Genomic DNA, 13873 nt, shown 5'->3' on the forward strand with positions numbered 1-13873 from the left:
TGTATTAGAATTTGCAATTCTGCAGAGAAAAGCTATTACCTCACAGATTAACATCCAAGTGGCCCACATCCCAACTCCTCCACCCCCCACTGCCTCCTCTGACACTGTGGGCCTCAGAAAAGACAAAGGAGAAGCTGCTTCTCTCGGGGCGGAATACAAATCTCTCATACAGTATCTGATGTTTAAGTACAAATCTGCTTTCATGGATGTTTTTGTTCACCTCCTTGTTATTAGTGAGCGAGCGAGCGGAGCTGAATTGGCCTGAGCAGGCGGCTTGGAGGTCTGTTGAGGACATGCAGTGTCCATGAAGTGTGCCCGGCCTTTCACGCGTCCTTTCAGAGCGGCCCCCGCGAATTGCACAATCAGACCTGCAGATGATTCTTAATTTCAGCGGTTCTGATCGCTTTCTCACTTTGTGTTGGGGCCTTTCTTCTTGATTTATGAGAGAAACACCGAGAGAGAAATTTCATGATAGGATGATCATCATAAATTTCAAAAGCCAACAACAATAGCCAGTGGCAGACAGAATGGATGTGATTCTGTGCTTCAGTAGCTGTTGAATTAATTATTTCTCCTCTCTGAGCGTCATGAGGACTGAACCGATGTGTGTGGAGGGAGATGAGTGATGGAGCGGGGCCGCCGTCACACCCTGCTCTGTGTATCAGCATCTGTTTTGGGGGGAGAAGAAGAATCAACACAGGAACTTAGAGCACGGCAAAATGTCAGCACCTAAGTGCAACCTCCAAATTGGATTAATAAAGCCTTTAAAAGCTCAGGAACATCACAGCACATTGATTGCCAACAGTAAGAAATGTTTCTCCCGTGAATCTTGCGAGTAATCCGATATAAGCTGCAATTATGGAATATTTTGGTTATTTTTATTCATTGTTTGGCCTCTAAAATGCTCATTACTGTTTCTCACTATAACCAGCAGCCAGAAACCTAAAAAAATGTAATTTATAATCATATAAAAGCAAGAAAAGCTGCAAATTCTCACATTTGAGAAGCTCCAAACAGAATCTTTCACCGATCTTTATTGATGAATTTTCCATCGACGGATCAGTTTATCGTCCATTCCTTTGCAGAGCCAGCGTATCACGTTCCAAAAGCAGTATTTCATTTATGTGTACATAATCAAAACATTCAATTAGAAAAACAAAATGCAGCTGAGTTCATCCAATTTGTTTTAATTTGATTTTATTAACGGGGAATTGACTCAGGCGGGAAATCATAGAGGTGTGTTATTGTGAAATACATAACAGTGTGTTCAGGGAACGAGAGCGTATGTATGTTGACATGTTGTTTAAACAAGGAGCAGACTCGGGGGGGCTAAGCTCATTCATCTGAGGGGGGGCTTTGGTGACCTCAAGGTGCCAGCTCACCTCCTCGTGCCTCTAACAAGAACTTAACTCTATTTTCTTTGCATGAAAAAGCAGAAACCTTTATTCTGAAATCAGGCTTTTCCTCGATTAGAGTCAGACTCTCACAAAAAGCCGCTATTCATACTCAATCTGCGCTTCATTCACGATAATTGTTATGTTTTTGTTTGGCGGCAGTCACTCAGACTCGCTCCCAGTCCCAGAGTTGCGTTGGCTAAAGCCTCCTGCTAGGGGTCGCGACCTCTGGGTGCCAAACCCGCAGAGAGGAGCCTGCTTTATAGAGCTGGTTATCTGATCTGATGGAGGCTGCTCCCTCGTTACTGGAGTGTTAATACAGACTGATGTCAAGATGAATACACTCAACTCCAGAGATGATCAATAAACGACCACAGAGCGGGACAAGCGTGTAACGCACCAACAAAGCCACTGTGGTCAAAGATTAGTATCACCGCTGCATAATGGGCAGATTTGGAAATGTCTAAATAATGGATCTGATTTCCTGCAGAGACAATAAGTGCTTAGAGGCACTTAACAGCACCTGAAATCTCCTCCAAATGGCAAATATTTCTATTTAACAGGAATTACTAGTGACTAAATGACAGGTTTTTTTAGCACAAATTGTGCAGAATTTAATGGCCTAAAGCCTAACTAATGTGCTTTATCAGGTCTGTGCAGGCGAAGATTCATCATATTTGATTGACAGTGGCATCTCCAGGCCAACATACCGAACAAGCATCAAACCTGGATTAAATACCATGGAGTCCCTGTTTTCCCCAAAGTCTGAGCACAGACAAAACACAAATACAGAGATTGACTTCTTACTTCAAAAAATACACTTTCATGTCTCACTTACAGAAAAATAAATCTGTTTCTTGCACAGTTTTGGTTAAGGTTTGGTTAGTTTTAGGCACAAAAATGATGTCGCTAGGGTTAGGGATTGTTGGTTTTTAGCTAAAATGACTACTCCATTAAGGTTAGGACACCTTAGCTGTTCCTATTACAACAATAACTACATAGTTAAAGTCAGAGAACGATCGTAGTCATGGTTGAAAGACCCTGTCGATATGAAACGGCTGACTCCCGTGTTAAAGCCTGATGTTTTGTTGACACTTTGTGACTCTATAATAACATCACACTAGCTCCTTTGCTCCTGACGGACAACAGTCATCATTTCCACCTCCGCTAGAGGGCTTTGTCACTTGCAAGTAAACAAACACTGATGCTATAGTTTTCTTGAAAATGATTAAAGATGCACAATCTGGATTTGCGCTATAAATGCTCTACATGTCACCAGAATCATCTTCATCACCAAAACACAGTCGTTGCTGATGTGTCAGTAGCTGGGAGGGCAGATGGGACTGTCCTCAGTCTGAGTGGGAGGAAGAGTGTGTAGGTTGACCCAGGATGGTTTGTCTTGTGTGTGGGAAGTGTATTCCACTGTGGTGAATGACAAATATGGTGGGGGGGTATTGATCAGGTGTTGTGGCTCGGGCCGGCTGATGGAAAGTAATTAATGACTCTATTTGCTTTGGTAGCAAAGAGAACAATTGCGTTTGATAAAGTGACAAGCAGCAGCTATAGTAGGTGAGGCCCCTCAGTGAGGCTGTGCAGAAAAGGTGCTGAATATTCACCTGAACGTCCCGAAAGGTTCATGTGAGCAGCAGATCAGAAACAATCACAGCTGTCGTGCTTTTTCCCTCAGCTAGCAGCTGAATTAACCTCTTAAAGTAGTTCAGCCTGTTCGCTTTCTGGAGCTGGATGAGCCAAACCTGTCTGTTAAATATACAGTCAGGAGAAGATTAGCTTTGCTTAGCATTAGCTTAGCATAGCTTTAGAGGTGCTGATAGGAAGAATTTTTTGTTTGGACAGAGCCAGGCTAGCTGCTTCCTCCTGTTTCCAGTCTTTATGCTAAGCTAAGATAACCATCTCCTGACTGTAGCTTCATGTTTAACAGAGCAGCTCTCGCCAAGAAAGCAAATAAGTGCATTTGTGAAGCTATTCCTTTAAATTTTGCTGTGATCATACACTGTTTGACACTTTTGTTTAAAACTGAATAACTTGCCTAAATTTTTGGGAGAACATGTATCTAAAAATGCAGAATATTTTCAGCGTGACCAGGAATATTTTGGGTTTGATTGTATCTCTTTGCGATCGAATTCAGCTTCGTAAAAAGGTTGGAACAGGCAGATACACAACACTCATCACTGTCTGACTGCATTTCCAGCTTTCAGAAACTAAGAAAACAGCCAACTTTTCTGTTTTTTTGAGCGAAAATGGTGGATCGGAGCATGCAATCAATTCAATTTATGTGCCATAAAATTGGGAGTTGTACTGGTTTTCTGTGGAGAGTGACATACTTTTGCTTAAGCAGAGGTAAAATCAAGATTTCACAAGCTAATAACAGACGATGCTATGAGGGCTCAGGGCATCTGCTGACACCGGATCTCTCTTGTTCTCTGTTTACCTCAATGTGTTGAACTCATTGGAATAATTTTAAATAAGGTTACACAAGGACAGGGCGGGGATTATTGTGCCACTCAAAACGATTCTGCAGCCTGTGATGACTGAATAAACTGATAGCCTTTGATGTTCAGAATGACAGTGGCAAAGAAACTAAACGCGGCGTGGATCGGTCCCTTCAACCAAAACCCTGATCGACCTATCGATGCACTCACCTGTAAATAAGTCCTGCATTCATTTGTGCAGAGAAACCAGACTGAGCAGCTAACAAGGCATTGTTAGCTCATAACTTATTTTTTGCTGGACATTTTTGCAGCTATCAGCACAATTTCAGGTCACACTCACATGTGCTCAGACACACACACACACACACACACACACACACACACACACACACACACACACACACACACACACACACTCTTTTACCTCTCCTTCTGCTCTTCATGGAAGATTCGGGTTCATCCTCTGGCCTCAGCCTGTGAAAAAAGGTCAAGCAGCAGAATAGAATGGCAATAACCCTCCCAAATGGTACTATCACACAGACATGATTGATCAATTGAATTCCATGGCAGAGAAAAATGTGGGATTAAGTAGAGTATTATACGCACAATGAGTTGAGGCATGATGTTCATTTCAAGTTCATTTCAGCTCCCTCTTGCCACCAGATCAGGCAATCAATAGGGGCCTTGCATATCATATATCACCACTCTCCCACTGAGGGGAGAACATAATCTGCCGCAAATTTAGAATGACAGATTTGTAAGGGAGCTGAAGCTTTCTGGGATCCGGGGAGGAGACCTACAGACACAGCCGCTGTAGCCAGGAGAGGCGGGGGTGATGGAGGGGGGGCAGGAAAAAAAAGGGAGCTATGGTAGGGTGGTCTGTAAAGGCTTTAAGCGTCGTGCGCAAGTGACAACGGGAAAAGCGAAGGCATCCTTCTCCCAACAGTCGGGTAATCAGGTCAGGAGTCAGGAGAAAATTCCTGTGTTTGGAGAGCAGGATGATTGAAGCAGACTGTACGATTTTATTCAGCCTCTTGTCCTCCGCCGCTGTTTCCAAATGGAACCACACACTCCCAGAGAATGAAAGCGGTATTGAATTGTGAAAAAAGGGAAATTGTGCTGTTAAAAAAACAAAAAAAAACTGCTCTTGATTTCTGCGAGCACCGGTAGGGTTTTGGGGAGGAAAGAAAGACGAGGGGGGAAAAAAAATCCCCTGGCTGGAATGAAAAGGCAGGATAATGGGCTAGCTGCTGCTTTCATTAGTATACATGCTTGCCACAACATGTATATATTTGCAAGTGATGGTAATCCATCAATTACTAGAGGGCTCTCAGATCATGATGGTGTTACTGCTGTGGTGGGGGGTGCAGGGAAAAGCCTGTGTGATGCAGCCAGTGGCACACTACAGCCATTAAGGAGTGGAAAAACCTGCACTCCATCCCTTTCTGTCCTCCTCAGATCCCCCACAGAGGTGGTACAGCAAAACCATGAGGAGAATATAAAGTGCATGGCTTGAAGTAAAGGCCAGCTTCCCAGGGTCAGTGTCTCGATTGTTGCTCTTTCTTCTTGTAGATGGTTCAGATGGTTCTGGCCCAAACAGTGATTCTCAGGGTAGTGTGGAGAGTTTACGGAAACACCTTAGGGCAGATGCCTTCACCCAGCAGCAGCTGGAAGCGCTGGACCGGGTCTTTGAACGCCCCTCGTACCCTGACGTCTTCCCTACATCGGAGCATATCAAACCCGAACAGGTTAGTAGCACTGAAACTCACCACTTTTTCTTCACACCCAGTAAATACACCCAAATTGTGCATGTGATGCCTCTCAAAAAAAAAAAAAAAAAACACCTTTGTCACAAATATCCCCAAACCATATCCAGAAGCTCATTAAACAAGCGCCTGAGATGGCCAAGCACTGGATTACAACCAAGCACGTATAATGCTGGAGGGATCACCAGGAAAACTCCCACACATTATTGATTTTGTGATGAAAAACACATTCCTTGTATCCCCTATAATTGAGAATAACAGTAAGGCAACATGAAATTAATCGATACCTAGATTTTTGCTGTGTTATTCAACCTCTTCTTCTTGCCCTTGTTGTTTAATTTCCAATTCTTTGTCATAGCTTGATGCTGAATGACTGACGTAGTCTTGAAAGCTGCCTTTATTGTAACATGTATTCATGAAATGGATGTATGAAACCATGTATTCCTTCTCCCTCCTTCTGATATTGCAACCACGCTCGCCATCCATCCTCATTTCAAAAATTAAGAGGCATTTGGGGAACAGCCACCCCCATGCCAAAACGACAGCCACAAACCACCGCTTATTAAAAGCTCTGGGCTTATTACAATGGATAACCTTTATTTACTTTCATTATACTATTAAACAACAAGAGACTATTAATTTCTCCCACCAAACTACAAGTCGGACCCATAAAGCAAAAGCAGTCGCCTAATTGAGTTCATTTTAATTTCTCTCCAATCGGGGCGAATTACGCAGGTGATAAATCAGTGGGACAGGCCTCACCTCCAGAAGAGGCCCTAATTTGCAGCTAATTACAAAACTGATTTCTACTGGAAGATCAATACCAAAACGAATTGGAAATGACTTGCAATCACAAAGAGCGTCAGGGAGAGTATTAAAAGGCAGAGGGAAAAGGGTTAGACTAAAAAAGGGGGCAGGTAAGGAAAAAAAAAAGGCAAACGGAGGCCAGGAACAGTCTAGAAAAATCAAGTTTAATTTAATGCAATATTAATCAGAGCACTTTCCCTTTCATGGGTGCCTCACGTTTTCTTTTTTTTTTTTTTTCCTGTGGAAAATGTGGCCCTATTAGCCAGTGTCTGGGTTCTGTAGCGGGGCATTAAAAACCCATTCTGGAGATGCAAAACTCAATGGATTCACCCCTCCCACACTTCTGCTAGCCATTTGGTCATCCCTTTCAGACCTATCTTTTCAGTTTTCCCCCTTCTGCCCTTTATCTGCATGATAAAACGTCTGTTTGGCGTCTGAAGCCTCTGAGAATAGAGGAAAACATCCGACATTGTGCCAGTGAACAGTTGTAGCAGACAATTAGAGTTTATCGGTGATAGTGGCAGACAAGAGCGGGGTCACGGGCGTCCCCCTGTGGGAGCGCGGCCCACGGAGCCACTCGGCCTCACACTGGGCTGTGGACAAACATTGTCAACACTCAGACTCCGGAAGTCTCATCTCATTAAAAAAAACCCTGCTAACATCTGCCAGGAGTGTGTTTTAGTGGGTTTAGAAAAGGAAACATGACGATGGGAGACGAGCTGGGGAGAGATTATTTTTAGTTTCTTTTTTAATTAAAGGGCCAGTTCACCCAAATTACAGACACACTTATTTGCTGAGATTTTTAGATTTCTGACATTTATGCTTCCACTGAACGGCATTTTGTTTGCGTCTTCAATAAGAAGTCTTTGCAGAGTGTCCCAGTGCCTCTGGGTAATCCACAGAGTTTGCTGTGAACGTTTTTTTATGCAACTACTTTCCACTCAGGAAATGCTATGAAAACTGTTGATTATTCGGAGTAACCAGGACACATTAACTCATATATATATCAGATACTTAGTCTTATTTACTTATTTTTGAATCAAATATCTTCTGATTTAAATCAGTTTTCCCATTAGTAAACTGACTGTTCAGGCTTTCATCTGTGTTTAAACATTTGATAAGTCTGGCTTAAGGGTTCTGTAAAAACAAAAAAGAAAAAAGAAGTGTACTTTTCATACTCATGTAACTCGGGTGTCACATAAGCACCACTATCAGAAATTTCCAAACGATACTGAGCCCTACTTTGAAAACTTTCAATGCTTTTTTAAAAAATTAATGCAGCACAAATACACAAATTCCACTCACCTCCGTTAAAGTGAGGATAAGATGGGAACTTTAAAACTTTTGCACATAAAACCAAACTGATCCACTTGATTGGACACTGCTAATGCTAAAAATGTGTCTTTTGTTCTTGAATTGGCCAAACTTTTTCTATAAGACACCAGCTGAATGCAAACAAGCAACAAAATCTCAGTTAAGCGGTCACAAAAAGTGCAAGTAGTACAAGTGGTTCCATTCAGAGATAAGAGGTAATGAAATTAAAAGGTGGTTTAGACTCCAAATTAAAAGCAAAACGGGGGAAAAAAGGGGGGAAAAAAGGTGAATGGTGTCTCTCAAACAGGGCCACATGGTGTGCCTGTAACAAAGCAGAACTGCTTTCTCCCTTGGCTGATCAGGGGTAGGACTGCAGTCAAGCACAAAGGGCCAGCTGACGCCTTGGCTTTTCACTCATCTCAAAATCCCACTTCCTCTCAGACAATACCAAAATACATTCATGATATGCTTGAACTGCCACCCTGCAGCTTGAACACACACACACACACACACACACACACACACACACGCACACACACGCACAATGTTCTCATACAAATTTATACTCGCACAGGCCTGTGTGGAGCGTTTAATGGAGGAGGAGAAGGGAGGATTTCCATCTAGGTATTGTTTGGTTGTGTAATGATTCAACTGTCCTTTTCCCAGGCTAATGAGTACTCGCTCCCTGCCCTGAATTCCAGCCTGGACGAAGTCAAACCCAGTTTATCCTCTAGCGCCAACCCAGACCTGGGCCCCAGTGTGTCGCAAAGCTACCCTGTAGGTAAGATCAAGTGCCATACAGTACGCCTTTATGCCGCCGAGCCACAGCTTCAGCTGAGGGGGATTGAACAATGTGTAAGACCCAAAAGAAAAAAAAAAATGCTTGTGCGATTGACGAAAATAAAAGCAAGAATGAAATGTGTGAAAATAAAAGCAAACCAAAAAGTTAAGTGTGAAGACTTTTTTAATACCGTTTCACTCTTGGCTGAAAAGGTGGCACGATGATGCCATAAAAGCTCAGCAGCTGTCCTCCGTCTGGTTTTTGCTGAGTAAGCGGGGCGAGAAGAGAGATTGTGGGGGCTGGGGGTGGGGGGGCGAGCTGTTCAGTCACCGCTGGACAAGGACCTTTGGGTGTCAGCACATCAGAACTATGACTGTGTATCAGAGCAAGGTCTTGTGGGAAAAAAAGGGCCACCATGCAGGACTGACTGCTTGTTGGCTGCTGCTGTTGTTGCTCCTGTGATTTGTTCGCCGGGAGACAGTTTGTGTGTCTCAAAGCACGAGTAATGTGCCTCGGTAAATATGCTCTGGCATTTCTGCCGCCTAACTCTAACGCCATGATCATTTATTTCACCCTCCCTATCTCTCACTCTCCCTCTCTCCCCCCTCCATCGTCTCCTCTCCTTGTCACAGTTAATGACTGCCTGGCTAATTGAAATATGGTTTCGTTGTTGCCGTGTTATTACCGAGAAGAAGGTTAAGTTTACTGAAAGTTTACGATGACTGTCTGGGGCCTGAGATTAATATACAGAGCTTTTATTAAAATTCATATAATTATGCAGCCGCCATCAAAGGCAACGAGTTCTGCGTGGGGGAGGACAGGGTGATTGAAAATTGCAGCAGCCCCCCTTCTCAAATGATAGCCAAGCAGCCTTATGAGAAAAGAAAGGGCCCTTTTCTCATTAATATGTGGGAGGTAGATTTCCCCTGTAAGGCAGGCCTCCTGAGAAGAAAGGTGTGTGTTTGTCCTTTGTGTGCCGATGGCCTCTGTAGAAAGCAGGTCTGGTTCTGCAGGCGGCTTTGTTTGCACCTGGGATATTTTAGAGGGTCTCTGCAGCAGAGAGGGTCTCCTTACTGCTTTACAGGTGCAAAGAGACATGCGGAGGAAGAAAGATGGGATTGTATTCATATCAGTGAGCGTGTGTGTGTGTGTGTGTGTATGAAAAGCACATTACCTGCTTTTGTGTTGGTAAATAACTTAATTCCATGTCCTTTTCTGGTGGTGGAGTAAGTAAGTAAAGCATACAGAGGTCAAACTAATGGAGCAAACATCACTCTGACTTCCACTTGGTAATTAGTATTTAGTTAGTGGCTCCTCTGCTTGGTTTTCCCTCAGCACCTGCCTGTGTGGATATTAGGCGATATTCAGGTGTGTGGTCTCTCTAATGGCTGAGTATTACAGTTTACTTGCGATAAGCCTACCAGAGGAATTTTAAGCCGTGCAAGAAGTAGTAAATTATCTGCAGTGTTTAGGCCGAGATCCAATTTCAAATTAATTGTGTCTTTACGGGGGAAAGAACTGGAGATTATGTTCATCCTTAAAATGTTTTCGAACACCAATTAAAACGGCTGCAGTTATTGATCTTGTTGATTTTATGTCCTGGAATTTGCATAATCTATTAAAAATGAATGATTCATGAAGTGCTCATTGCCAGAGATCGGGATCCTCAGTGAAGTGAAAGACTTGAGAGATAGAAATCTTTTGTGTCCTCTGCTTATCCTATTAAGGCTCAAAAGTACCTGCAAAGCAGGCTCAAATAAGAAAGGGATTTAAGGGCATTGTGCACATCATCGAAATGCAGAGGCAAGAAGCCACTTCCATTAAAACAGTTTTTTCTCTCTCTCTCCCTCTCCACCACATTAATGCTGTATTACCTGCTAAATAGTCCCTCTTACCCCATAAAAACACCAAAGGGTTCCATGAATATGTGGATAGGACAATTGCATATTGTGAGGTAATTTCTATTGTTGATATGGGAAGTAATTTCTTTGATGAATTCCCTTCGAGAGATGGATTTCATCTCAAGTGCTCCTTATTCTTGTTGATTCGAACTGCTTAAAATTCAAATAGTGTGAGCCCTGGGTGAATTTATGAATAGCAGAAGGAGGAGCTCTGAACTTTTTTGTGTATTTTGAGAAATAAATGGAGAGATGGCCTTGATACGGCCAATTGTCCACTATTTCTATAGAGAGTTTCTGTATTTCCAGAAATTAGTCGGAGCCCACCTGTTTTCTTGCCGGTGCCTCAGACTTGTGAGCCGTCTTTCGAACGCCGATTCCCTTGAGCACTCAGTTGGAGTTTTACACATCTCCACTCATTGACTGCATACTGAAGACTGTTTAAACATATTCCCTGCTGGGCCTGTTAATGGAGGCCTCCAAAGGCTTAAAGCCCCTGTGTCAATGACACTTCTCCTCCTCAAGCAGCTGCCTCCGCGCACTCCTTCATCCCCGCCTGTCAATTCTCTAAACAAAACTTCAAGCTTCAAACACAACCATCCACGCTCAACGCTCAATTAAGGTGAGTGAGTGCTCTACACATAAAGTACCAAGACCCGCCGTTGTCCAGTGAGCAGCGAGCAAAGATCAGACAGCGAACCCGCCGTCAGTGATGTGTGGCCTCGTGACAAACCTCTCGCCTGTCTCCCCACAGGCCCAGGCTCCGAAATTAATGCTTATTTCGTCTTCACAAAAGCAAACTAACCTTTGAGCACACATTTGATAATGAATGACTTTCAGTCAGTGTTTGGGGAATTAAAGCAATTTGGCTCTCCAAACATTCTTTACTTAGTTGTAATTAATTAGGGTGCTGAGATTTTTTGGCTTGTGATAAATTGCCCCATTCTGCATATAGCCTAGAAAATGGAGGTCAAAGATTTTCGGTTGTTGTTGTAGCAAACATGAAGGTGTCCCTGTCGTGCTAAATTTAATACTCTTGCAAGCAAAAGAGTCATTCACAAACGACTTTGTTCCTGTGCCAAATAAAGAGAAGGTCACCCTGCTTTTCTGTTTGTGTTTCAAGAAACTGACTTGATGCTAATGCAAAAGGCGAGCATAACCTTCCTTGTCATGTTGTTGTGGGTTGAGAATCTTCTCACGGTATAATCAGGTGCAGTTTAAGCTGTGTGACGTTCTCAGTCTCTCTGTGTGGTTGAGTTAAAGAAAAAAATACCAGCAGTACTTAATGATGATGTTTATTCTTAGTTTGCACCTTTTAGTCAAACACCTGCAAAAGCACAACACTCGAAGGACCTCGTCTGTGAAAATTAGACAGTTCAAGGCACATTAAAAGCAGGAAATACTGTATTCCCAGCTCTGCGGCGACCGTTACAAGCCACTTCTCAAATTAAGACGGAAATCAACAGGCTTTTGTAACAGCAAACCAAAAAATCTTTGAATTGATTTTCGCAGGGGAGGAAAAAGAGGGCAGAGGAAAATAAATAGCTTGATTTGCTGGCGTTCAATCTAAGGGGACTGTCAGGGGAAGCAGACAATATAAAGAAGCCCATCTTTTAATGAGAATCTGGACACACATCTCTGTTGTAAAAACAACAAAGGCTAGGAAGCAGCTAATGAGGCTATCATTGCTGTACAGAGAGTTCTCCGAACCGGCGCCTCTCTGAAAGAGGGCTTTAAAGCGGACATAAAGCAACAGTCACAGAGCTGCTGGCAGTCACTGCCAACTGTATCCTGGAATATACAAAAACAGGATTCAGCAGAGACTGTGATTATCATTATCAGAGTCAACAAGTGATGAAAAACTGGATGGCAACAGACTGACGTTCACATTTATTAACTGGGTAACCTTTTAGAAAACACTTTCTCCGCATCTCCTTTTGTTTTTGCTTATTAAATAGCAAATCATGCTTTTACCAAAATGCATGATGATTTTTACTCATCTACTCCAAAAATTCTGCAAAAAAACACCAAATTGTATGTTTTATTGTTGCTGTTTAAGATTAGAATGAGGATTGAAGTCTGCAGTGATGGTGAACTTGATGCACTGGATCGGTATAAGGGCTAACACTGATCAGGTATCGGCTAGAAGTGACCAAACCACATTGAACAGTTTCACAGTGCTGATGTCAGGGATTTGTAAATCTACAGTTTCTAAAGCTCCTACAACAATATCATTAAAATTTGTACAAACATTAATGGAGTTTGGTGGATGACAAGGTCCACTTACAGTGAAGAATTAAGTGATGCATTGCTACAGCCTCAAAATTCATCCGTTTCACAAGTGTAATAAACCCCAAAATACAGCCGGTATTGGATCAGTGTCAGCCAATCTGAATCAGAATCTGTATTTGAAGAGGAAAAGTAGAGGAAAAAGTGTTATTTGTTCATCTCTAGTTATCCCCAGTTTTGCCAAACCTTAAAGAAATTAAACGAGATGTTTCCCGTGAGACTGCACAGGCCGGGATCCTGCGCTCATTATGTATTTCATCTCTTTGAAGCGAGGTAATGAAGAGATAAGAGTATTTGCTTTTATTAAACATGTACGAGTGCTGTAGCTGCTGCAATAATCATGAAGAAAAGATTGGGTCAGTGTTTGCTGAGACAGTTAGACAATAGTTACCAATGTCTACGCGCGCACACACACACACACTGACACACACACAATGGCCTCACCCCTGCTGGACCCCCCACCTACAGTACTCCCACGGCTCCCTTTGACTTATGTGCACTGGCTTGTGGCTAACTAATTCTTATTATAAATGAAAGGTCCAGCATGACCTCACTCTTCTCTGTAAAGCTCTTTAACTCCGCCGAGTCTCAGCGCTTTAACCAAAAGGCACATCTTAGCAGGCCTTGTACAATACTGCCATCAGTGCTGAGATCTGCAAATAATAGAGAGCAGTGGTTCGACATAAGGCCGAATCTTCAGCGCACAATTCATGATCACAAATGGAAAAGTTCTTTTATTTGGTGTGTGTTTCAATACCATACTGACAACAGTATTTTTATTAAGATGCCTAAAAGCACCTTTTCCCCACTGCTGGAGGTAATATTCAGATCATTGACTTAAGTAAAAGCAGCATCACCGCAATGAAGAAATAAGCATCATTACAAAATCATACATAAATGTATCTGCAGTATCAAAGATCATTCATTATGCAGAGCAGTGTATTATTATATGCAGTATATAGTGAATTTTAAATTAAGATGTAAGCAGCATTTTAATAGAGTAGTAGGTGTGGGTGGATTAATTTGAAGCCCTTTAAATACTGTTCAGTGGTTTAATCTAAAGTAAAGCATCATGTTCTAAGAGCAGATCACACAGTATGATTTGTTTGTTAAATATGCAACAAGGAACTGTAGCTGTAAAATAGATGGAGTAAAAGTACATTTCATTAGAGCG

The 13873-nt window shown here is 42.5% G+C and overlaps 3 protein-coding genes across 4 annotated transcripts in view; 1 reads left to right on the forward strand and 2 right to left on the reverse strand.

The window, feature by feature from the left end:
* The window catches only part of sar1aa (secretion associated, Ras related GTPase 1Aa), a 239404-nt gene that overhangs the window by 65137 nt on the left and 160394 nt on the right, over window positions 1-13873 (reverse strand). The window lies entirely within an intron of this gene.
* The window catches only part of fbxl15 (F-box and leucine-rich repeat protein 15), a 75342-nt gene that overhangs the window by 9800 nt on the left and 51669 nt on the right, over window positions 1-13873 (reverse strand). The window lies entirely within an intron of this gene.
* The window catches only part of pax2b (paired box 2b), a 30894-nt gene that overhangs the window by 9524 nt on the left and 7497 nt on the right, over window positions 1-13873 (forward strand). For both annotated transcript variants that reach the window (XM_070991340.1, XM_070991341.1), the window contains exons 6-7: window positions 5417-5592; window positions 8398-8512. In XM_070991340.1, the coding sequence (XP_070847441.1) occupies window positions 5417-5592; window positions 8398-8512 (291 nt within the window). The remainder of the gene's footprint in view (window positions 1-5416; window positions 5593-8397; window positions 8513-13873) is intronic.

This window comes from Chaetodon trifascialis, chromosome 21, assembly GCF_039877785.1.
Source record: "Chaetodon trifascialis isolate fChaTrf1 chromosome 21, fChaTrf1.hap1, whole genome shotgun sequence".
In the NCBI taxonomy this organism is placed as follows: domain Eukaryota; kingdom Metazoa; phylum Chordata; class Actinopteri; order Chaetodontiformes; family Chaetodontidae; genus Chaetodon; species Chaetodon trifascialis.